General features: G+C 43.3%; 1 protein-coding gene across 11 annotated transcripts in view; it reads left to right on the plus strand.

Annotated features, from left to right (window-relative positions):
- The first annotated feature begins 10 nt into the window (after positions 1-10).
- WNK1 (WNK lysine deficient protein kinase 1) overlaps positions 11-22,792 on the plus strand; it is a 117,727-nt gene continuing 94,945 nt past the window's right edge. For 4 of the 11 annotated variants that reach the window (XM_060279974.1, XM_060279975.1, XM_060279977.1 and 1 more), the window contains exon 1: positions 14-1,753. In XM_060279974.1, the coding sequence (XP_060135957.1) occupies positions 977-1,753 (777 nt within the window). In that variant the 5' untranslated portion in view covers positions 14-976. Of the gene's footprint in view, positions 1,754-22,792 lie in introns of all 11 variants that reach the window. The other 7 variants (XM_060279978.1, XM_060279979.1, XM_035127426.2 and 4 more) reach the window with 4 other exon arrangements.

Below are 22,792 nucleotides of genomic sequence, written 5' to 3' on the forward strand. Positions count from 1 at the left end.
GCGTGGCCTCCGAGGTTGGCTGTCTCTGTGGCTCCCTATGAGTGAGTGAGAGTGTGCGTGTGTGTCGGTTTCGGGTACAGTCGCCATTTAGCGCGGCGAGTTCCCCGGGGCTGGGAGAGGTGGCAGCGGGGAGGCCCATCCCCCACTCTCCTCAGGAGCCGCGAGCGAAAGAAGCACGGGAAGGAGCTGAGGCGGACGGGCGGGACGAACTCGTCTTCCCTTCTTAGATTATAATATTACGAATTTCTGCCTCCTTCCCACACCCCGCCTCTCAGGCCAGCCACTCTCGCAGCGTGAGGCGCGCGGTGGCCTCCTCCTCCTCCGGGTGAGAGGAGCGAAAGAGGAAAGGAGGGGCGGCGGCGGCGGGAGTCCCGGCATCGTGTGAGGGGACGAAAGGCGACTCTCCGGCGGCGGGGCCCTGAGCGAGCGGCTGGCTCTCTGACTGGACTTGACTCGAAGCAAGGAGCGGGCGGCGGGGCGAGGCAGAGCGCGCGCGGCCCCGACAGGGAAGGGCCTCGGCCAGCCCCACACCCCACCCCGTCGACTCGGGGCCTGCCGTGGGTTCCCGCCCGGCGCCTTCTCCGCCTTTCTCCTGCGACCCCCCCCTCCTCATCGGATCCCTCCTCATCTTCGCCGCTGCTTGCTGCTCCATGTCGGCCCCGCTGCTCGGCTCCCCGCTGCAGCAGGATGGATGCGGACACTGACCGCCTGCCGCCGCCGGCCCAGCCCGCTCTGCTTCCACAGCAGCAGCAGCCGTCGGCGCTGCTGCCTTTCCTCCTCGCGGTGAGGAGCCTCCGGGAGCCTCCACTGCCGCCGCCGCCGCTTTCGCAGAGAGAGCTGCTCCTCGGCGCGCTCCCCGCCTTGCACTGACCCTCCTCGAGTCAGCTGCTGTTGCTGCTGCAGCGGCAGCTGCTGGGGCTGCTCCTGCCGCCGCGGCTCCCGCGCCTTCGCCGCGTTTCCCTCCTCCTCCGGCACCATGTCGGGGGGCGCTTCGGAGACTCCCCGCTTCCTGGCTCCTCCGCCGCCCCCGCCCAAGAACGGCTCCAGCTCGGACAGCTCCGTTGGCGAGAAGCTGGGGGTCGCCGCCACCGCTACTGCCGCCACCGGGGACCCTGAAGGCTCGGAAGGCAGCGGGGCCCGCATCGAGGAGTATCGCCGACGCCGCCACACCATGGACAAGGACAGCCGTGGCGCGGCCGCCACCGAGCACCGCTTTTTCCGCCGGAGTGTCATTTGCGACTCGAATGCGACCGCTCTGGAGCTTCCGCGGCTGCAGCCCGCAGCGCCTCCCCCTGCTGCAGCCGCCCGAGGGAGCATCCCGCCCGTGCTGGGCTCGCCGCCGGAGTCTGTCATCCAGGCAGCATGTGCTTCTGTCACTGCTAGCCAGGCTCCCACGCTGCTCCTGCAGCAGGCACCCCCTTTGCCTCCACCCGCAGAGGGGCAGCCTGGTCAAGAGGCGTTGGTAACAAAGGACGTTGCCCCACTGCTGCTGTCCAAGGAGGATGGATTAGAGGCCACCCCACTGCCCCCTACCAGTACAGCGGGAATCACTGCCGTTTCTGCCCGGGATCTGCAAGAAGAGCGGACTAAACAGCAGGAAGATATTGAGGAGCTGGAGACCAAAGCTGTGGCCTTCTCCCCAGATGGCCGTTTTCTTAAGTTTGACATCGAGATTGGTAGAGGCTCCTTCAAGACTGTCTACAAGGGGCTGGACACGGAGACCACTGTGGAGGTTGCTTGGTGTGAGCTTCAGGTAATAGAAAGGTGTCAGCTTGCCTTCAGGGTTAGGGTAGATAGGCACTCACTCCCCTACTGCCAAATTGATAGTCCCAAAAGAATGTCTGTATTCCTGTGCATGATCCATGGAAGATTACAATTGATCATGGCTATATATTAGTCTCATTTTTGTGTGTGCTGTAAAGGTGATCTGGGAAGCATTGGTTACTCTTAATGGCCTGGAACCAGGCTCATGATACTGGGCTCGTGGTTAAGTTCTCTCCTTACTAGCCACGAGCTGTAGCCAAGGTTTATTCTTGGCTACAGCACAACTATGAGCCAGAGTTTGGATAACACGCTAAATGAAACTTTGACAACTCTGTGGTGTGACAGTAAGGAGGTCTGGGGAGAGGAGCACAGTGGCTGTGAATTCCTCTCTGGGAGTGTGTGGGCCTGGTAAACCATAGTTTAGTGTACTGTGTTGTGCAAATCAGCCCAATATCATGTGAATCAGGCCTATATCTGCTAACACTAGAATCTAGATGATAGTCTCAACATTTTGGTATATGCTTTGGTAGCTTCACTACTCTGTTGAGTTTTGGCTTGCTGAGTTTTGGTTCACATCTGCAACCTGTCAAATGATAGCAAACCCTTTTTTAAATTAAAAAGAAGTCAGTAGGGAATTGTTTTATATTGACTAGGGCTGACTACATTGTACAATGTGGTGATAGAATTTTTGGAAAATGAGAATTCTGTGGAGCTGCAAAGGCACTGAGTTTAGCACCAACCCTGTTAAATTTGTGCAAAGCCTTCATATTTCTACTAACTGCATACCTCACTTTGGTCATGATACTGCAGCATACATTGTTTATTATATGTTTGTGTATGTAACCTTACATAACCCAAAGTAAAAAATCTTTCTGATATAATATTTTCCCTGGAATAACTATCCAGAGATTTTCTTCTTGGTCCCTCTCCACATTTAATAAAGAATCCCACTTATAGTATGTTTGGCTGTGGTAATGTGCGTAGGGCAAATGTGTAATGTCAAACAAACTGTGGCCATGCACTAGAGAACTGTGACTATGACAATTCCCCAGTGTACATTGCATGCTTGTAGAAGCAACACTGCCTGTCACACTAGTGGTTTGCCTTGTCTATTGCGAAGTGACTCTTACAATCTGTCTGCCTCACACATGTTAAAAGGTAAAGGTCCAGTTGTGGACGACTCTGGGGTTGCGGCGCTCATCTCACTCTATAGGCCGAGGGAGCTGGCGTTTGTCCGCAGACAGCTTCTGGGTCATGTGGGCTAGCATGATTAAGCTGCTTCTGGCGAACCAGAGCAGCACACGGAAACACCGTTTATCTTCCCGCCAGAGCGATACCTATTTATCTACTTGGACTTTGAAGTGCTTTCAAACTGCTAGGTGGGCTGGAGCTGGGACCGAACAATGGGAGCTCACCCCGTCACGGGGATTCAGACTGCCGACCTTCTGATCAGCAAGCCCTAGGCTCAGTCACAGCACCACCCTCGTCCCATGTTAGGTCTGGTTTAAAATGAGGTAGAAATGTAAATTGGTATTGCTTCAGATATGTTTTATGGAATGGCAAGTGATTAAGGCTTCAATCCTAAGGGGTGCATTTGTGTGGGTGGGAAGAGAGGGGAAGAAGGATGGTGGTTCTACCACATTATCCTACTACAAGGTGACAGACTCAAGCTGGTGCTGTGGAAGTGAGAGTATAGGATGCTCTTGAGTTCCAGTGGGTTTATCCAATTATCTGTGTGTAGTTCCATAGGTGCAATGGGATTTCTGTTTCCTCTCTACCCTCCACATGCCCAAACTCTGCTCTGGAGGATGCCCCAATCCTCCACAGCTGGTTTAGAGGATGTGCGGAGGTGGGGTCTGGAGGTGACAGGAGAAGAGGAAACTCCATTGTGCACACAGAAGTCAGTTGTGCCAGTGTAGCTGCAGCATTGGAAACAATGAAATGAAGAGGAGATAGAGATCATTCTAGATGCACTCAGAAGTGGACTGAATTTCCCTCCAGTTTGCGGGCATGTCATGGGACTGTAAGGAATTTGGATAGCTCAGGTCCAAATCATTTTCTAGCATGTTGCTTTTAGACACTACTGATGCTGACATCAGTTAGGCCAGGGCTTTGAAGGAGCTAGGACCATAGCATTGCCCCCTTTGTGAACCAGATGAGGGTCATATTTTATGTAGCTGTCTGTATATTGTCAGCTTTCTGGCTACCCTGTGTGTGTGCATACAGGTGCATGAATTGAAAGGATTGTAAGTATTCTTTGAGTGAGCTACTTGCACCATCTTTGTAGTTAGGCAAGTAGTAATTCCTTCTTGATAGGTAAGCAGCAGTATTCCACATGCAGTTAACAGACATTAGTGGTACAGTGGGTAGGCTGGCAATTTTGGTTTGTCATTTCTTGTACTCCACAATCGTTTTACAGTAAAGACACCAATAATAGTTTGTATGAATTGAGTCTAAGAAAGAAGTTGTTGCATTGCGAATTGAACAGTAAATACATGAAGTAAAGATGCTTATTCTGTTTGGAAAGAAATCTGCTTGGGTTGAAAAAATCAGTGCTGATATTTACCAAAGGCATAGGGGGCAGTCATATAATTTGCACTGCTCACCAGTGAAGTTGCTAGCTCCAGTATACCCTGTTTCTCATATTTTAAGGCATCCCCATAAAATAAGCCATAGCAGGATTTTTAAGCATTCAAGGAATATAAGCCATACCCCGAAAATAAGACATAGTGATAGGAGCAGCAGCAATGCTGGCCACGGCAGGAGGAGGAGGAAAAAAATAAGACATCCCTTGAAAATAAGCCATAGTGTGTTTTTTTGAGGAAAAAATAAATATAAGACGTGTCTTATAATATGAGAAACACGGTATGTTGAAAAAGTTTGTATGAACAGTGATATTAAAATATTTTAAATAAATATTAGATGCATTAAACTTCAGAAAAGTATACCAGTGCTCCCCAATTAGCAAAGTACTGTGGACTTTCAAAAGCCAAAGCCACGAGCCCCTTACTTTTGAAAAATTTTAATGTGAATGGTGTTACACGGACCTCCTGGGGTATGTAGACCACCATTTGGGAACCACTGATGTAAACAATACAAGTTGCTTTCAGAGAACATCTTGTTAAGTCTGGCAAACTGGGTAAAGATTTCTTCAGTTTATAATGGTTTGTTTCAGGGTCAACATTTGAAACAAAGTCATGCTCACATGAGAATTCAAAGAACTTGAAGTTTGTGGCAGGCAGAATAGACCAAATGCAGCAGTGAGGAAGATAAATTAACTCATGAACTGATTAATTTGACTCCCCTATAGCAGTGAGGATGGCCAAATACAGACTCCCCTGAGGTTTCCCTTCCTATACTTAAATTTAAAACTTGAACTCTACTTGTAATGATTTCTTTTTTACGTTTTATTTAAGTGCTTGCTTAAATTGAGACTATCAGCTTAGATGTAGAAGCTCTGTAGTAAGATTGTGTGCTTTGGGAACAAATTGGTTTTAAGTCAGTCTGATATTAGGGTTTGTCTGCACTAGTAAGTTGCCTGGTACTTATTGTGCTACTGCTTTGGCATTAATCAAAATTGGAGCTTTTTATAGATTGAGGAAAACTTCCCTTTGAAGCAAGATTCAAGTGTGCAGCTTGACAACTGCACTGGAATAGCAGTTATGCCTGTTGATCACAGTGTAGTTTTGTGTAGGCCGGTTTGGGGTGCAGAACAACTTGTGGGGGTTGGATGTGCATCCAGTCCTTGAATTTATGCCAGGATGCACTTGCCCTTGAAGACTTTGAAAAACTAATGGTGAACCAAGTGTAAGTGAGAGTTTTAAAGTGTTGTCAGAAGTTTGTATTCTGGGTGAAAATGAACTTTGAAGTGGTTGATTTTTATTTGTCATCCTCAAGTACCTTTTGTTTGAATACAGTATGCTTTTTCTTCCATGGGTTTTTCCTCCTCTTGAAATCCTTAATAATGCAATAGTAATTTATACTGATAAGTATCAATATGAAATTAGAACAGTATCATCAACAGTATCATTATCATCATCATCATCATATTTGTATACCTTCATCTGAAGATCACAGAATGGTTCACAACAAAAAAAGTACAAACCCAGTTAAAAGGCCATAGAATGTTAATCAGCTAAAGCCTGCTTGTAGAGAAACATTTTCACCTGACACCTAAAGATATGTAATGAAGTGAGAGCAGTCCATAAACAGGGAGCCACCACAGAAAAGGCCTGTTCTTGTGTTGCCAACCTCCGGACCTTTCATGGAGGAGGCACATGAAGAAGGGCCTTAGATGATGATCATGGGGTCCAGGTTTGTTCATACATACTGTCATGCTCATAAATTAACTGAAAAGGCATGTAGAGAAACATTACTTTGTAGGCAATGTTTTGGGGTTTTTTAAATACAAGATGTTGGCAATTCTACATAGGTACTGTGTTGGCCTGATGCAGTGAGATGCAACAGGCTTTTTGGTGAGATAGCTGCTGAAAGCAAAAAACTTCTATAGAAGTAGTCATAACATGGATATCCATGAAGTACTTTCAGCTCTCTAAGTAACTGCTTTCTGCTCCCTTTAAATATGTTTCTTGAAATGTTGGTAGATTAGGTTACATTCCTTTCCCACTTACTGGGAGTAAGTAAGCCCAATTTATTTCAGTAGGACTTATGAATAAACGTGGTTAGGTTTTCACTGTTAGTTTGTTAGAGATGTTGTATTTTTTTTAGTTAATAGGAATTTTTAAATGTTATTCATTAATTTAATAAAATGAATTTCAAAATATAGTTGTGAAGCATGATCCGATACATTCTTCTTTATTTTTATTTTATATACCTTATACCCTCCTTTTAGTGTTAACTCCTTACAGAGGCAGCTTACCAAAATGTAAGAATAAATGCATCAACTACATCTGAAAAATATCTGTTAACAATTAAGCAATAATGTAAAATTCTGGAAAGATGCTGTTTATTTCTGTATTATGTTGGAGTGGAGTCCCTAAGACTGCTGGATGGTGTCTTGTATGCCTGCTTCCTACAAGTCCTGCAGCCAAATTGGTGCCAAATGTATTTCTCTCCTTTCCATGGGAAGCCCAGAACCTCCATACATACTGCCCAGGCTTACACCCAGGGGAGGTCACTTCATTGCTGCTAACTCAGGGGTTTGACATCACCCGCCCCGCTGAGGTGCACTCCATTGTCTCTTGAGACAGACAGATGCCAATAACAACCTCACCTCTGTATTTTATGTACTGTTGCTAACTAGTAGACTGGGGTTTCCAAGATAACAAATTTTGAGAAGATTGTGGTAGTACATTATATATTGAACTAGAGTACCATTACCACAGTGTCCCTTCAGCATTTATAGAAGCCAGTGATTCTAATATAGAGTATGATGTGAATAGAGTTATTCGTGTTTAGATAAGTGTTCTTGACTGTACAGGCAAGTGGAGAGCTTAGAGGCTTAATAGTAATCATGATTATTTAGGAAACTTTACTAAATTCCCAGTTTCAGTATTGTCTCTGTTTATGGCAAGGTATAAATATTTTGGAGAATGTAGGATTTGAGTAGTCTGCCATGGAAAGACAGTGAAATCCTTATTTGCTGGTGTGTGTGTGTGTGTGTGTGTGTAAGTAGGTTAAGTGTGTTGCTATACTTCAAAATGCTTTGTTTCCAGTCTGAATCATCTTCCTCTGTTTTGAGCCAGCAGCTTGTTCTCTTGGCTTTGATGGATGCCAAAAACTGCTTCATGGACTCTTGTTCACTTCTGAAAGTTCAGGCAAATATAATCATGCAAATAAAATATAAAATTATCATTAGGAGGGTAAAACCAACCTACCAATTATCCTATTGGTTTCTGATACAGAAACTAGATTTTAAAAAAATGTTCGTGGGTATAGTGATTTAAATTTTCACTAATTTGACAGTTGATTTTCAGAATGTGTTCTTGAGTTTGTAATAGCCTTCTTAGCTGAGATGGTATGGTTAATAGGCAGAAATCCTTTTTGCCTTCACTATATTTCTGTAGGTCAGAGGAAGTTAAGTATGCAATTGATTATTCATTCATGTAATTAAAGTGTTGGGTGTGGCCTGTGAACTCCAGTTAAGTCCCTCCTTCCTTTTTCATTGAGTCAGTTCTGGGTGGGAATGCGGAGCAGATTCTTAATTCATATGTACTGAAAGCACACCTGTGAAGTAATTAGCTTATTGTGCTGAGAAATGTTCTGGCGTTGGATTGCTGTTGAGATTTCTGTTACTCACCAAGGAGCCAATCCTTTGTGTAGTATAATCTTGGACCATAAGAGGAAGTGTCATCTGTCTGATCAGTGGCAGGTTTATTCTAAGCATCTTTTCTTCCTCCACAAGTAGCCAGTACACTACCTACCTGCCCCTGATCTTTTCATAACTGAAAGAAAGAACATGAAAGAGGGAAGAGGAATAAGAATTAACAAAATAAAAAAAATCCTTCCAGTAGCACCTTAGAGACCAACTACCAGTAAGTTTGTCATCGGTATGAGCTTTTGTGTGCATGCACACTTCTTCAGATACACTGAAACAGAAGTCACCAGACCCTTATATATAGTGAGAGGGTGGGGAGGGGTATTACTCAGAAGGGTGGTGGGAATGGGTGATTGGCTGATAAGTGTGGTAAACCTGTTGAAGACTGTATAGTATTGCATCTTAAACAGGCCAATGGTTTGCTTTGGTTGGTTGTTGGTTTAGTTAATAACATAAGAGGAGCTTGCTGTTGCAAGCCAGTGACCCCTTGATAAAGCTATTTTTAGCCATCTCACTCCTTGCTTTTTCCTGTAAGACCAATTGCAGTCGTTAACAGTCATCGTCAGGTTTACCACACCTATCAGCCAGTCACCCATTCCCACAAAAGCTCGTACCAATGGCAAACTTTGTTGGTCTCTAAGGTGCTACTGGAAGGATTTTTATTTTATTTTGTGACTACGTCAGACCAACACAGACCTACCTGTAACTAAGAATTAATAGAGAAAGATGGGAAGGAAGAAAGAAACAACCAACAGAGAATGGAAGAAAGACAGGAAATTTGGGGAAATAAAAACACAGTGAGGGAGCAAGAATAATAGTAAAGGTAAAGGGGCCCCTGACCATCAGGTCCAGTCCTGTCCGACTCTGGGGTTTGCGGCGCTCATCTCGCTCTATAGGCCGAGGGAGCCAGCGTTTGTCCGCAGACAGCTTCCGGGTCATGTGGCCAGCATGACAAAGCTGTTTCTGGTGAACCAGAGCAGCGCACGGAAACGCCGTTTACCTTCCCACCGGAGCAGTCCCTATTTATCTACTTGCACTTTTGACGTGCTTTCGAACTGCTAGGTTGGCAGGAGCTGGGACCGAGCAACGGGAGCTCACCCTGTTGCAGGGATTTGAACCGCCGACCTTCTGATCAGCAAGCCCTAGACTCTGTGGTTTAACCCACAGCGCCACCTGGGTCCCTTAAGAAACCCAGCAAGAATAATAAAGCAAGAATAATAGAGGTGCCTTACAAATAATGGGGGATTAAGTAGATGCCCCTCCAATTATTTTGGGGAAGACATGGTCTCCCTTCTGTAAGCAGCAGTTGAGCACTAATTCCCTTCCCCCATAAAGCATAATGAAGACACTGAACTCACACAGTAAATTATAGTTTTGATGAATAGGATTTGCCCTCTTTTACAAAATGGCTATTGTCCCTGTAAAATATGTTTAAGATTCTGTTTGTATTTACAGTTATGGTTTATCAAAGCTTAATGGAGGATCTTCACAAAATGGCTGCTCAAAAACTGCAAAGTTGCTGCCTGTAACTTATGTATTAATTACAACATTGTCTGGAATAAGGTCCAAGACACAAATTTATTAATAACAATATATTTGCCTGTCCTTCTGATTGTCTGGAACCTTGTGCTTCTTGGACAATATAGTTCACTCTATGAAGGCTTTCAGTCTGTTGGCATTGGGGAGGGAGGCCTTGTCTCAGTCTTGGAATCTCTCTGAGATGCTGGCTTTTATTAAATTGAAGTTTCCAGAAGTCTGGCCATGTGATGTAAATCTTCTTCAAGGATTAGTTCTATAGGATAGGTGAAGCTCAAAATTAATAGGAATCCTGGGAATTGTAGTATGATACAACAGAGACCTGTCCTATGCTTCAGCTACTGTTATAACTGAGAAAATAAAACAGAAGTGTTGGAGAAGGGAGGACAAGGCGCCTGCACAAAGGGCTGAAAGAAGAGTTGGGGACTTATACTGTGATTTACTAAGTTGCCTGTTGAAAGAGAACAAACTGTGCTACAAGGTCTAAGTTCTACTGAAGGACTGAGGGGAACTGTAGCTGCTGGAGACATTTCTTGGACCACAGACTGCTGAACAATAAATCATACCACTTTGTCTTTGGAAAGAGTTTCTTGCTGGCAAGGACAAGCACAAAGTTTGTGTTTTCAGCTAGTGACCAAGAGGAAAAATAGGTTATACTGCCTTCTTTTAACCCATATGGCTTGTAGCATCCAACAGTTCACTACCATCACCACCTTTGGTGGTACCTCGTGCACCAGCTCCCAGCCCAATATTTGCAGATATGTTTAAGGGATTCCCCCCAGAGGTTTGCAAATGAAATTGCTCAAAAACACCCAGTACCAGATAATCTGACCATCTTGAAACAAAATAAATTTTAACATGCTCAGCATAATGTGAGAGCAGGCAGCATGGCACAACTCTGTAACCTTTTGCTCTGTTTGTTTTGTACTGGTATATAACAATTTCACACACACACACACACACACACACACACACATATATGTAGAGTTCATTATGAGTCAGTAAATGCATTTGACTAGTCAAGTAGTAAGTTCCAGAATACTATTAATATAAGCTTCATTTTCTATTTCGTTTCATATTTTCTCATCTATTTCTTTTAAAGAAATTACCTAACTCCTAATTAAATCCCACATGTCCAATTTACAAAAACTTATTTCACACGTATTTTTTACATTGCACAAAATATGTCTAGTTGCACATTAGAACAAACCTTAATCAGTAGCTTTCTAGTGAAATGTTCTGGAAATGTCAACTCACTTGGAAGGTGACATCTGAAAGCTAGTGGCATATAAGCAATACTTCACTTTGTTTAGCACTGTTATTCTAGAACTCTTCAAAGATTTATCTTTCCAGGCACCCTCAGTACTCAGCTACTTACTCCAAAACTGTGCTGTCTCTCCGTGATGACAGAATAGCTAAGTCGGTGGCTGTATTTGGACATTCTGATGAACTATGGTTTATCATGACAGGAGTGAGTCTAGCCTCACACCTCTTCCAGTGCAGTAAATGACTTTGGAAGAGTTTCCTTCTGTTTTTGGTGCATGGCAGCTTGTTGTGTCATCCAGACCTGACAAAAGAATGACATGTCATTTCCCCCTTTCTGCGTAGTGATCGGAATGGACCGTGCCTTCAGGGACCAGTTCTTATTTACCTTATCATGCTGCTGTACCTAATTGTGCAGTATGTTAGACGCTGCTGCTTAGCATTTAAGTGCTTGCTACACATATTGGACTTTTGTAATCTCTACAGCAACCCTTTCAGGGCAGTTTGGTCTTATACCTAGGTTGAGGTTGAGAGAGTGGTTTAAGGTCACCTTCAGAATTCATGGCAGAAGCAAGATCTGACTCAGGAACTTCTTGATCTGTAGGTCAATCTCAGCCACTATGCTACTTATCCTCAAGCTCACTTTGTTTATGATGTAAGACAGGTGTGAATTTAAGAGATAAATAGTGCAAAAATAGATGTTTGTTCTACATCATGTGAGAATATGCATTAGTATATTATCACACAAGATTACAATGCTATTCTAAAGTTACTATGTGTCTCTAGTAAATTTCATATGTCATTTGTTTCAATTTTCTTTGTACAGTTTTGTTGCTTTGAAAAGGTTGTAGTATGCCTAACTAGACCATGGAGTTAAAAAAAGATTTACTTGAAACTCAAAATACATATCTCTAAGTTGGGAGATATCTATGTGAAAAAACATGAATATTCAGGTTGCAATGTTTATTTTTAACATTAAGAAGTGTTATAATTGTTTGTAAAACATGCTTTGTTAGGAGCAATGGAATTATCAATCAGCATGGGGAAGAAATAGCCATGTTAGCTTCCTTCTATGGAAATTTTTATTTAAGAAAGAATGTACCACATGTCTTAATGTGGGGAAAAAATCCTGACTATAGAAAGAATGTTCATCTACCCCTAAGTGTTTTATTGACATTCTGATCAGTCTCCTTCAGGCTTGGAAATCAACTCTTGTGGTAGTTGTCTGCCCCTGCCTTCTTCATTTGCCTTCTCTACACCAGTGTTTCTCAACCTTTTTTGGGCCACGGCACACTTGTTCCGTGAATAAAATCACGAGGCACACCACCATTTAAAAAGTTAAAAAATTTAACTCTGTGCCGCCCTATATATATTATAATTATGACTGTAAGAAACACTTGCCAAGTATTGCTTTCCGGCGGGTCAGTGCAAATCGCCCTTCTTGTCGCGGCACGTCGCGGCACACCAGCCAGCGTTGAGAAACGCTGCTCTACACCATGCTCCATTGGTACTTTTTGCACCCCTTCTTTCTGCTGTGCTGCTCTCTCTTCCTCCCACAGCATCCTTTCACTTCTGAAGATTGCCGAAGGGGGTGGCGGCAGCTGTCATTTATGGAATGCTAATGTTGCCTATTCTTCACCTTGCCCGCAGCTTGCACGATGGAGTCTCCTGAATTATGGAGACTGCAGATAAGACTTTCTTCTTCTAGTCATATAATTCATTGATAGGTTAGAAAGGAGAGTGCCTTGTATCCAGTGTTTAGAATGTTTTTGAAGACTATAGCCAACACAATCTTGCTTGTTCTTACTTAGCTTTCAGAATGCACAATGGGTTGTCTTTGTCTCTTATCTAGAAAGGAGGCTAGGTAGTTAAAATCTTAACTCGCCACATGTAACCAGGCTAGCGGTCAGTTGCAATCATGATTTTATTTTAAAGTATTGCTGTTATGTAAACAGACTTTTGCTGAAACATGACTACTATGTTTACACAGAATCTGAAAATAGACTGCAGAAGTTTAAGTAATGATTTGAATTTCCAAGACACAGCTGATCTTAATTGATTTAAATTATTTACTATGTTGTAAATTGTGCATTACCTAAACAAGTGTCCAGTACTAACTGGTTGCCATAACAATCTTTTTAGAGAATATGCACCGCTAACTATATTGTCACATAATGTTAAACCATGGTTTAATGCTATGTGGATGGATCTCATTGAGCTGAACAAAGCCCCTGGCTTACATCCTCCCCTCTTCCCATGCTGCTGACTGGAAGCTGACTTCCAATTACTTTGTTACCCTGACTCTCACCTTGAGTATGAACCAAACACCTAGTGTAAAACAAACAAACAAACAAAATAAGCCAACTTCAAGCTATGGGTTATGAAGTTGACTTATTAAACTGACCAGACCAGCTTTTACTTTAAACCAGGATACCTTGTTTGTTAGTAACACAGCAAAGATTCAGGGAAACTGAAAGTAGTATTTGCAGCTCTCTTGGCTATAGGGATGAAGGTAGCTGGAGCAGTATGTGACCCTATTCCTTTGTTCAGGCCTGGCAGCCCCCCACCCACCCCGTTTACGTGTGTTCAGTATGTGTGCAACCGTGTATCATGGTGAATCTAGAAGTGGCCCAGAAACATCATAAAAATGTCACTGAAGTGCCACTAAAAGTGTGTCGGGGGAGCAGGATGGGGTACTGGCAGGTTTTTTCAATGGGTTTCAATTACAGTGGTACCTCTACTTACAAATAACTCTACTTACGAATGGAGCTCCGTCCGCCATCTTGGATGCGGTTTAGATAGGATTTTTTCTACTTACGAATTTTTAGATAGGGTTGCTTCTACTTGCGAATTTTTTCTCCCAATGCATTCCTATCAGATTCGACTTACAATTTTTTTCGACTTACGAATGTGCGCTCGGAACGCATTAAATTCGTAAGTAGAGGTACCACTGTATACATGATTTCACTGATGTGCGCGGTGCCTCGGAATGTTACCCGCGGGTGTAATCCGGGGGCTGCCTGTAATTCTAAACCAGGGGTCAGCAAACTTTTTCAGCAGGGGGCCGGTCCACTGTCCCTCAGACCTTGTGGGGGGCCGGAATATATTTTGGGAAAAAATATGAACAAATTCATATGCCCCACAAATAACCCAGAGATGCATTTTAAATAAAAGGACACATGTTAGAAGAACATGGATTCAGTCTTAAGAGATGCATACAGTTTAACATATTTGTATAACAGCTCAGATTTTATCTAATTTTTTTAGAATCAACCCTTAATTGTGGTTGAAATGAAATTGAGTACAGTATAAGCAATTTTGACTTTTTTTTTAAAAGCCAAACTATCTACTTTAACACATCTTTAGTGCATGGTTGAACAGATATACAGTGACAAAAAGTGTTAGGGATGTGCTCAACAAAAGGTCTTGTGTCTGAGTAGTCATAAAAAAAGTTATGATCGCAGCCATTTTGGAGATGTAACCATCAACCTTAGCAGGTATCAGATGCAGGTATAAAATGGTTAACGCAATCTATTTACTGTATAAAGATGAAGCCTGTAGTCATGCATGTGCAACATAAAGTGCAATTGGCAGCAATTATATCTGTGCTCACTTTTGTACCCCCGAATATAATGCCTATTGCAGGGGTAGGCAACGTAAGGCCCGTGGGCCAGATGCAGCCCAATTGCCTTCTCAATCCGACCCGCGGACGGTCTGGGAATCAGCAAGTTTTTACATGAGTAGAATGTGTCCTTTTATTTAAAACTAGCTGGCCCGGCCACGCGTTGCTGTGGGTCATCCCTGTGATTTCCCCCACCCTGTCCCGATCCATGACATATCCCGCCCTTCCTCCCTCCAACCCCCTGGCTCAACCCTGTGTTTCGGTAGGATACCCTTCCCTCTGTTTTCCCCGGGGAGTGTTGTCCCCTCCCCCTTGTATCTCCATACATTGGCCCCTGCGTATGCATTGTGAACATTTTTATATATTTAGATTAAAAATTTTTGAAATAAGAACATGAGAAGCAGAAGCTATTATTGTTTAATTTTTGTGTGTGTGTGGTCATTTATTTTGGTGGGTATTTGGGGCATTGTTGTGTGTTTTGGGTTTTTTTGTGTGTGTGTGTTTTGTTATTTGGATTTTCCAATTTTGGAGTAGGTGACCCAGAGAACTACTTTAATAATCCCGACTGGGGGGGGCGGCGGCGGGAATCAAATAGCGAAGACCTACAGCCCCGTAGCAACAGAAGGCGAGTTGTGAAGCACCCGAGCTGTTCGGTTCCATAAAAAACCCAGGAAGTGGCATGGGGAAGGTAGGAGATTGTAAATCGGGGGGGGGGGGGTTGGAATTGGCCACTGCAAAAATCCGAGGACTTAAACTGGGGGGAGAAAGTGCATGGTTGTTGTTTTTTTAAAGACGCAGAGGCTTGCAATCAGGCATAAAGCAGGCATCCCCAAACTGCGGCCCTCCAGATGTTTTGGCCTACAACTCCAATGATCCCTAGCTAACAGGACCAGTGGTCAGGGATGATGGGAATTTCAGTCCAAAACATCTGGAGGGCCGAAGTTTGGGGATGCCTGCTTTATGCCCCGCTTAATTTTAAAGTAAAAACCCCTTCCCGTGCCCCCAAGTGCGTTGCTGTGGGTTACCCCCCCGGGCCTAGTCGGGGCCTGGCAGGGGCCTACATAAAACAAAGGCCGTGCTGCAGCCTGCAATCTGGGCGCTCTCCCTCTCCCCCCCCCCCCCCCGGCCTAGTGGGGGCATAGCAGCCTAGGGGCCTGGTAATGGCCATCTTGGTGGTTTCAGTTGCTTAGTTGATGATGCCATTATTTGGCGCCGCACTTCAGAGCTTTTGCTGATGACAGCATGCAATCTGCCTTTCTATTGGATGCTGCTGGAGTCTTCAGAGCTTTTGCTGGTGATGTCTAATTTGTGTGCCACCTTTTTTGCGTTTAATCACTATTTAAGGTACGAAAGCTGTGCTTTTTTGGAAAAAAAATTATGCCAGATCCCTCGCTGATGGGCAAGGTACGCTTTATCCTAATTTGATGCAATTTGGTTCAGCGGTTACGGAGAAAGGCTGTGACCTCTGCGCGCAAAATGCCTACATTTTTAAATATTTTTTTATATATAGATGCATCTCTGGATTATTTGTGGGGCCTGCCTGGTGTTTTTACATGAGTAGAATGTGTGCTTATATTGAAAATACATCTCTATTTGTGGGGCATAGGAATTCGTTCATTCCCCCCCCCCCCAAAAAAAATAGTCCGGCCCACCACATGGTCTGAGGGACGATGGACTGGCCCACGGCTGAATATGGTCGCTGACCCCTGGCCTATTGTTTTGTTTTCATAGTTTGCTTGAAATTAAGAGTAGTTCTGAGTCATACCATCGTAAAGCAAATTTATGTTACACAGTCTTGTCATCTATTGGTGGGGGAGATATTTCCAAACTTGAAAGTTGGTTCTATATTTCATGGAATACATTTGTGTTCATATTGCTTTGCATATGGTTGAAATGAGTCGGTCTCCAGTGTAAATTGAGGATTCATTGAGTTGCAATGCTGGTTAAGCCCTTCCTCCTCTGATAAGTGAAAATAACTTATATTTTAATAGTAACTAGAATAATAGTGCAAGACAGGAGTGCCTGGCGTGCTATGGTCCATGGGATCACGAAGAGTCGGAGACGACTAAACGACTAAACAACAGAATAATAGTTGGCAAATGTAAGGCATAGCTGTCTCAATCAGAGTAGCAATGTGGGTAAAGCTCTATTTAAACAGTGTACAGTGGTTCCTTGGGATACAAACACCTTGGATTACAAACACTTTGGCTTACAGACTCTGCATGCGCACACGCACACGGTCGGGAAAAAATCGCCGAAAATCGCTTGTGCACATGCGTATGGGCCTCCCCCGACCCGGAAGTGCATCGGAAATGACCTCTTCTGGGTTGGGAGAGGCCCATACGCATGCGCACAAGCGATTTTCGGCGTTTTTTTGCCGATTTTGAAGATCGCCGCCGTGCCGCGCGCTGTAAGAGTGGGCGGCGGCAGCGGGCGGCGGGGGTCATTGCGGGCCGGATTGGGAGGCCAATTGGGCCGCATCCGGCCCGGAGGCCGTAGTTTGGGGACCCCTGCACTAAAGCCATGTTGGGGCTTAGTGCTGCATCAGAACCAGGGCTCATGGTTTGTCTCTTTTCAAGCAAACCACAAGCTTGTAACCAAGGTTTGTTCTTGGCATAGTGCCTATGATTTGTTGGGAGCAAATTAACTATGAGCCTGGGTTTTACATAACTTGGAAGCCAAACCATCGCTTGGCTCCTGCTAGTGTGGCTATAGTGGTGGAGGAACAAAGTGCCTGTAATATTTGGTTTGTTTACCAAAGACTTCCTCAACCTCGGCCCTCCACATGTTTTGAGACTACAATTCCCATCATCCCTGGCCACTGGTCCTGCTAACAAAGGATCATGGGAGTTGTAGGCCAAAAACATCTGGAGGGCCGAGGTTGAGGAAGCCTGGTTTACCATATTCAAATCTAAAAGTTGTGGGAATGCTAGAACATCAATAAACTGTATTGACACCGTTATTTTGACTGTGGTAAAATACATCCCTCAACAGAGTAGCTCTAATATTGTCAATAATTAGATATAGGATTCATAGTCATTGATGCCTGCTGAAGGGGAGCCCCACCACTGCATGTTCCTTGCAGTGTTCTTCTTGGTGTTAAACATGTGTTCATATAAAAAATGCTTTCCATCTGATCTGATCTGCAACACATACCGTAGCTTTGTTTCTTATCCTTTTTTTAATTATGGATTTCTATTTTTTTAGGACTTGGGAACTCTTGGGATCTGCTTTGGTGATGGAATAAACTGTGTTTTAAACACAGAATTGAAATTTAGGGACCAATTTACACCTGCCAATTTCTATCAAATTGGGATCAAACCACAGTCAGCTATACTTAAGATAATCTCTTATGAAATTGGCTTGCACTGAAATATAAGATGACGTTTATTTTTCATCTCTGTTTCTGCAATGCAGAATGTGAGTACAGTACAATTCTATAGGTATATGGCTGTATCACATTTTGCTTATTGTTCTAGCTGTCCCTTTCCCAAAAGGATATATTAGAGCTTTAAAAAATCTAGGTAAGTCATTAAAATGGTTATAAGCTTGGAGGACCTTGTGAGGAAGAGCTTTTGGGTTGGCTTTTTAGCATAGAGAACAACTTGGAGATCGGTATGTTTATAAAATTCCAAATGGTTGGGAAAAGCAGAGCTTTTTCCTCTTTTATTTGATCCAGCTTGCACGTAATGCTAAGCAATTGTTGAGTGCTACCTACACATGTTGGAATAAACCTGCATTAAGCCAACCTCCCATCCGATACTAATGCCTGGTTAGGAGAAAGACTTCTGAAAGCTTTACTTTCCACAAATTGTGATTTGTGACTGCAGATGAACTTGAATTGTAGTTTTTCAAAGCTAGCCAATTTCAAAACATAGTTTATGAAAGCTCACTTATTTAGCTAACTAACTAGAGTTTGGCTATGGGTTTACATGGGATTAAGATAAACAATATATATCAGAGACCCACCGCATAGGCCTTTTCTTACTACTCTCAGACTTTGAATTACAGTGGTACCTCGACTTACGAACGACTCGACAACCGAATTTTTCGACTTACGAATGGGGCTAATGGCCGCGCGCTTACGAATGTCTCGACATCCGAAAGGAAACTGTGGCGGTTTTAGATAGGGATTTTCTGACTTACGAATTTTTAGATAGGGTTGCTTTGACTTACGAATTTTTTCCGTTTCCAATGCATTCCTATGGGAAATCACGTTTCGAATGGCGTTTTTCGTCTTGCGAATTTTTCGACCTACGAAGGTGCCTTTGGAACGGATTAAATTCATAAGTCGAGGCACCACTGTATTGAATCACTTATTTTGAACCAGTTCCTGGTATTTGTGTGTAAATAATCAGATTTGTGTTTTAGGGCCAGAATGTTAAGGTTTGGGTTTGATTCATATCAGAAAACAATCCTCTTAACAATATTTTATTTTATTTGGAATTTAGAATTGGATTTAGGTTTAGGTTTGCTTTAAATAATTGTTTGTGGATCAGCTAGTTACCTGCCACTTATGCCTACCTCTTACTACCTCCACAATAAAGTCTCCAGGATCTTATATTACAGTACCTTAAAATCAAGCTGGGACATGTTCATTTGGATGAAAACTATATTTTCTGATCATCTTGCCTTGCTGAGTTTTGTCAGCAAGCTGTTCATGGCCCTGCTATTTTGACCATAATAAAACTTTGATTCTTGATCCTTATTAGGACTGATAGCTCATAAATGATAAACCATAAATATTTTTATTAAAATCTGCAGTCCAGTCTGATTATCTCATAGCTGCCAAGTTATCCCCCTTTTTAAGGGATTTTCCCTTATGCTGAATAGGCTTCCTCGCGAGAAAAGGGAAAACTTGGCAGCTATGTTATCTTAAGGATTTAAACATTTACACTTATGTAACCTTCATTAGTTAATAGCTGCTTTTGTGGTTTGTTTTCAGGTCTGATAATATTTTTAGGTCTTCTGAACAATTTTGTAGTAAATCTTTATATTTTGTAAATATTAAGTAACCTCTGTTGATTGTTCCTACTTACATTTTATTATGGACATGTCTGTCAAAGGCTGACTACCTTCATCTATACTTAAATTCAGGTTTGAGATACCTCTGCTTGTGAGTTTGCGGAGAAGCATTGTACTAACACTTAGTGCCATTTCTATAGGCCTGTAGATGCATGTGGCTATTTTAAAGGCTGGTTTAAAATTATATTGAAATAATCTGTTTGACTTGGGCTGAAATGCACCCTGGTAAAGCTGGTGTGAAAATGTAAAGGTATTAAATATATTGGGTGCTTACCAGCTGCTCATTTTTTATACCCGTATGGGAGAAAAGTTAATTTTGGAAGAAGAAATGCAATCAGATTTTGTATGTATCATAAAACTTCCTGTGCCATATTTAGTTCTTAATGTTGCCCTTTGTGGTTTTAGGTGAGCAGCGCATTGTGTTATTTAGAACTATCTTTGAGGGGGTAAAAACTTCACCCTGCTCGCATTTGTTTGCTTACAGTTCACACACTAACCAATAGCATGCTGCAGTGGTTTGCACTGTGGAAATTGCTGAGGATGCAGTAAGCATAGTTTCTAACTTTGGTGCTTCTCATTTCCATGTTGCCTCAGTTTACAGCCATTCTTCTTTGTGAAGCACTAGATCTTGAAGTGTTGGTATTTTTCTTTCTTTCCAGGTTTACAATTACAGCTACTTGTGAGTACAGAACATTTCAAAATAAGCATATGTCACAGAAATTTCACACACACACACGTGTGTGTGTGTGTGTGTGCCCCCAAGACAAGGTATTGTAAGGATTCTGAATTGTGCAACTAGAGTTAGCTGATAAGAGGTTGTGTCTATATACCGCATTTTTCGCTCCATAAGATGCACCTGACCAAAAGACGCACCTAATTTTTTAGAGGAGGAAAGGGGGAAAGCCCTGTTTTGTTCTGTTCTGTTTTGTATCAGCTCAAAGTTGTGCAGTTTCGGGCTTCCGGTCTACCGCCAGCGCTGATCGGTGAGGAAACCTCGAGCTCCGAGGTTCCTGGCACTGTGAGGGAGGGGGGAGCCGTGAGAGTGCCACGGACCCCCCAAAAGAACCCCAGATTGAGCTTTCTGGAGGCATGGGAGCTCAGCTGCGCCCAGAAGCGAATCCTTCGCTCCCCGGTAAGCCCCTTTAAGAGCCCTGAGAGTGAGCGGAGTAGAGTCGTGGGTGCTATTTTTGAGTCAGTTGCTACCCTCACAGAGCGAGGCTCCGAGTTGGCAGCGGAGGAGTGGTGGACTCCCCCCAAAACAGAGAGATCTGAGGACATTGGACACCGTGAGTAAAAGAAAAGGATTTTTAAAATTTGAAAATTAGAAGGAATTGTCCACGGGAGGAGATCCAAAAAACGGAAGTTGATCTCCCCCACTGTGTGAAGTGAGAGAGCAGTTAATTATACCCGAAGCTGGAAAACTGACGGGAAGTTTTAAATTCCCAAAGATTTGTACTTAAATTCTCCCCTTGAGGCAGGGTAAAGGGGAGAAGGGCTGATTGAAAAAAAAATCCCTGTAAAAGATTTATTTCTTGGACTGGGGAAACGGGTCCCTGGAGGGTTCAGCGAGCTGCCATTATGACATCACAATAAGGAAGGAATGTGTTTACCTCTTTGAGGTTGGAATTGTAAGAAGGGAAGAGAATACAAAATATATGACTGAGATTGATAAATGTTCTCATAAAATGTATGAACAAGAATTTAAAATGATTGAATAAAATGTAGCCCATCTCTTTTTTTCCCCTCCAGGGGCGTTCAGCTGTGCAAGCTCATGAACAAAGATAGTCTTTATGGCTGGAAATGAGAGGAACTCATTATTTGATAGAAACTGAAGGTGGTAACAACAGTCTGCAGAGCAGATAGAACCCAACAGAGCAGAGGATCATGCTTCAGAGAAGGCCACAGGATCAGTGGACTAGAGGTTAAGGAAGGAACAGTAGGCAGAATGTGGGGAGAATCACAGCTGAGCTGTGAGGTTATATCCACCAGTGTTTGATGAATACAAGGTCAAGAGAGTGCCCAAGGCAATGTGGGGGAGTCCATCCAAAGCTAGTGATTGGAGAAAAAGGTTAGGGAAGAAATATTGAAGCTAGCTGAGACAGAGGGATTATGCAGGTTGAATTCACCAAGGAGCATGGTTGTGGTGGTATCAGAGAGGAAGAAAGTGAGTCACCTGGCTGGCCACTGTGAGAAGAATGCTAGGTTAAATCTAAATCTGGTGTGAACTAGCAGTTCTTAGCCAGGAGCCAAGTTTTGAAATACAGTGGAACCTCAGTTTATGAACACCGGTTTACGAATTTTCAGTTTATGAACGCCGCGGACCCATCTGGAACGGATTAATTCACTTTCCATTACTTTCAATGGGAAAGTTTGCTTCAGTTTATGAACGCTTCAGTTTATGAACAGACTTCTGGAACCAATTGTGTTCATAAACTGAGGTACCACTGTAAAGACTGAGAAGGAAAGCAGACACATAACAGCAGCACTGAGACACACAGGGGGTAGTATAGCCTCACAGAATTTATTCAATCCTGGCATACTAATGAGGATATGAAAGCAGGATCTGATTAGCTTACTAACCTGTTTTTTTTAGTCTGGTTTCATATTATGGTTAATAAATAGAGATGAAACCACTGTTTCCCCATTTGGTTGTAGCAGAAACAGTAGTCCAGAGTTCTAACAGGTTCTAATACAGGGGTGGGCAGACTTAAAGGCTGGTGGGATCTATTTTACTTGAACCCTGAGGTTCTGCTCACCCCTGGCCTAATAGATACATTGGTTTCTGCATGTTCCCATGTTACCTATCCTACCTGAGTAAAACAGACATTGTCTTTCGAGTTTTAAAAACACTTCTAAATCTTAAGATGAAAAGAAATCATATGTACCTCATATCATATGAAATCATATGTACCTCATGTACTGGCTTGGCAATTATCTTGATGTTATATTGAAGTAACTGTAGAAGCCAAGCTAAGTGAAGTGCTCTCTGTTTGACTGCAGAGCTGTAAATAAGTATGTGCATGAGCTTCTCTGAATAAGTATATGTGCTTTATATTCAATAAATATACCTGAAGGAGCGTCTCCACCCCCATCGTTTTGCCCGGACACTGAGGTCCAGCACCCGAGGGCCTTCTGGCGAGGGAACTAGTTGCAGGGAACTAGGCAGGGGGAACTAGTTGCAGGGAACTAGGCGGGGGAACTAGTTGCAGGGAACTAGGCAGAGGGCCTTCTCGGTAGTGGCGCCCACCCTGTGGAACGCCCTCCCAACAAATGTCAAAGAGAAAAACAACTACCAGACTTTTAGA

This window comes from Zootoca vivipara, chromosome 10 (genome assembly GCF_963506605.1).
Source record: "Zootoca vivipara chromosome 10, rZooViv1.1, whole genome shotgun sequence".
In the NCBI taxonomy this organism is placed as follows: Eukaryota; Metazoa; Chordata; class Lepidosauria; order Squamata; family Lacertidae; genus Zootoca; species Zootoca vivipara.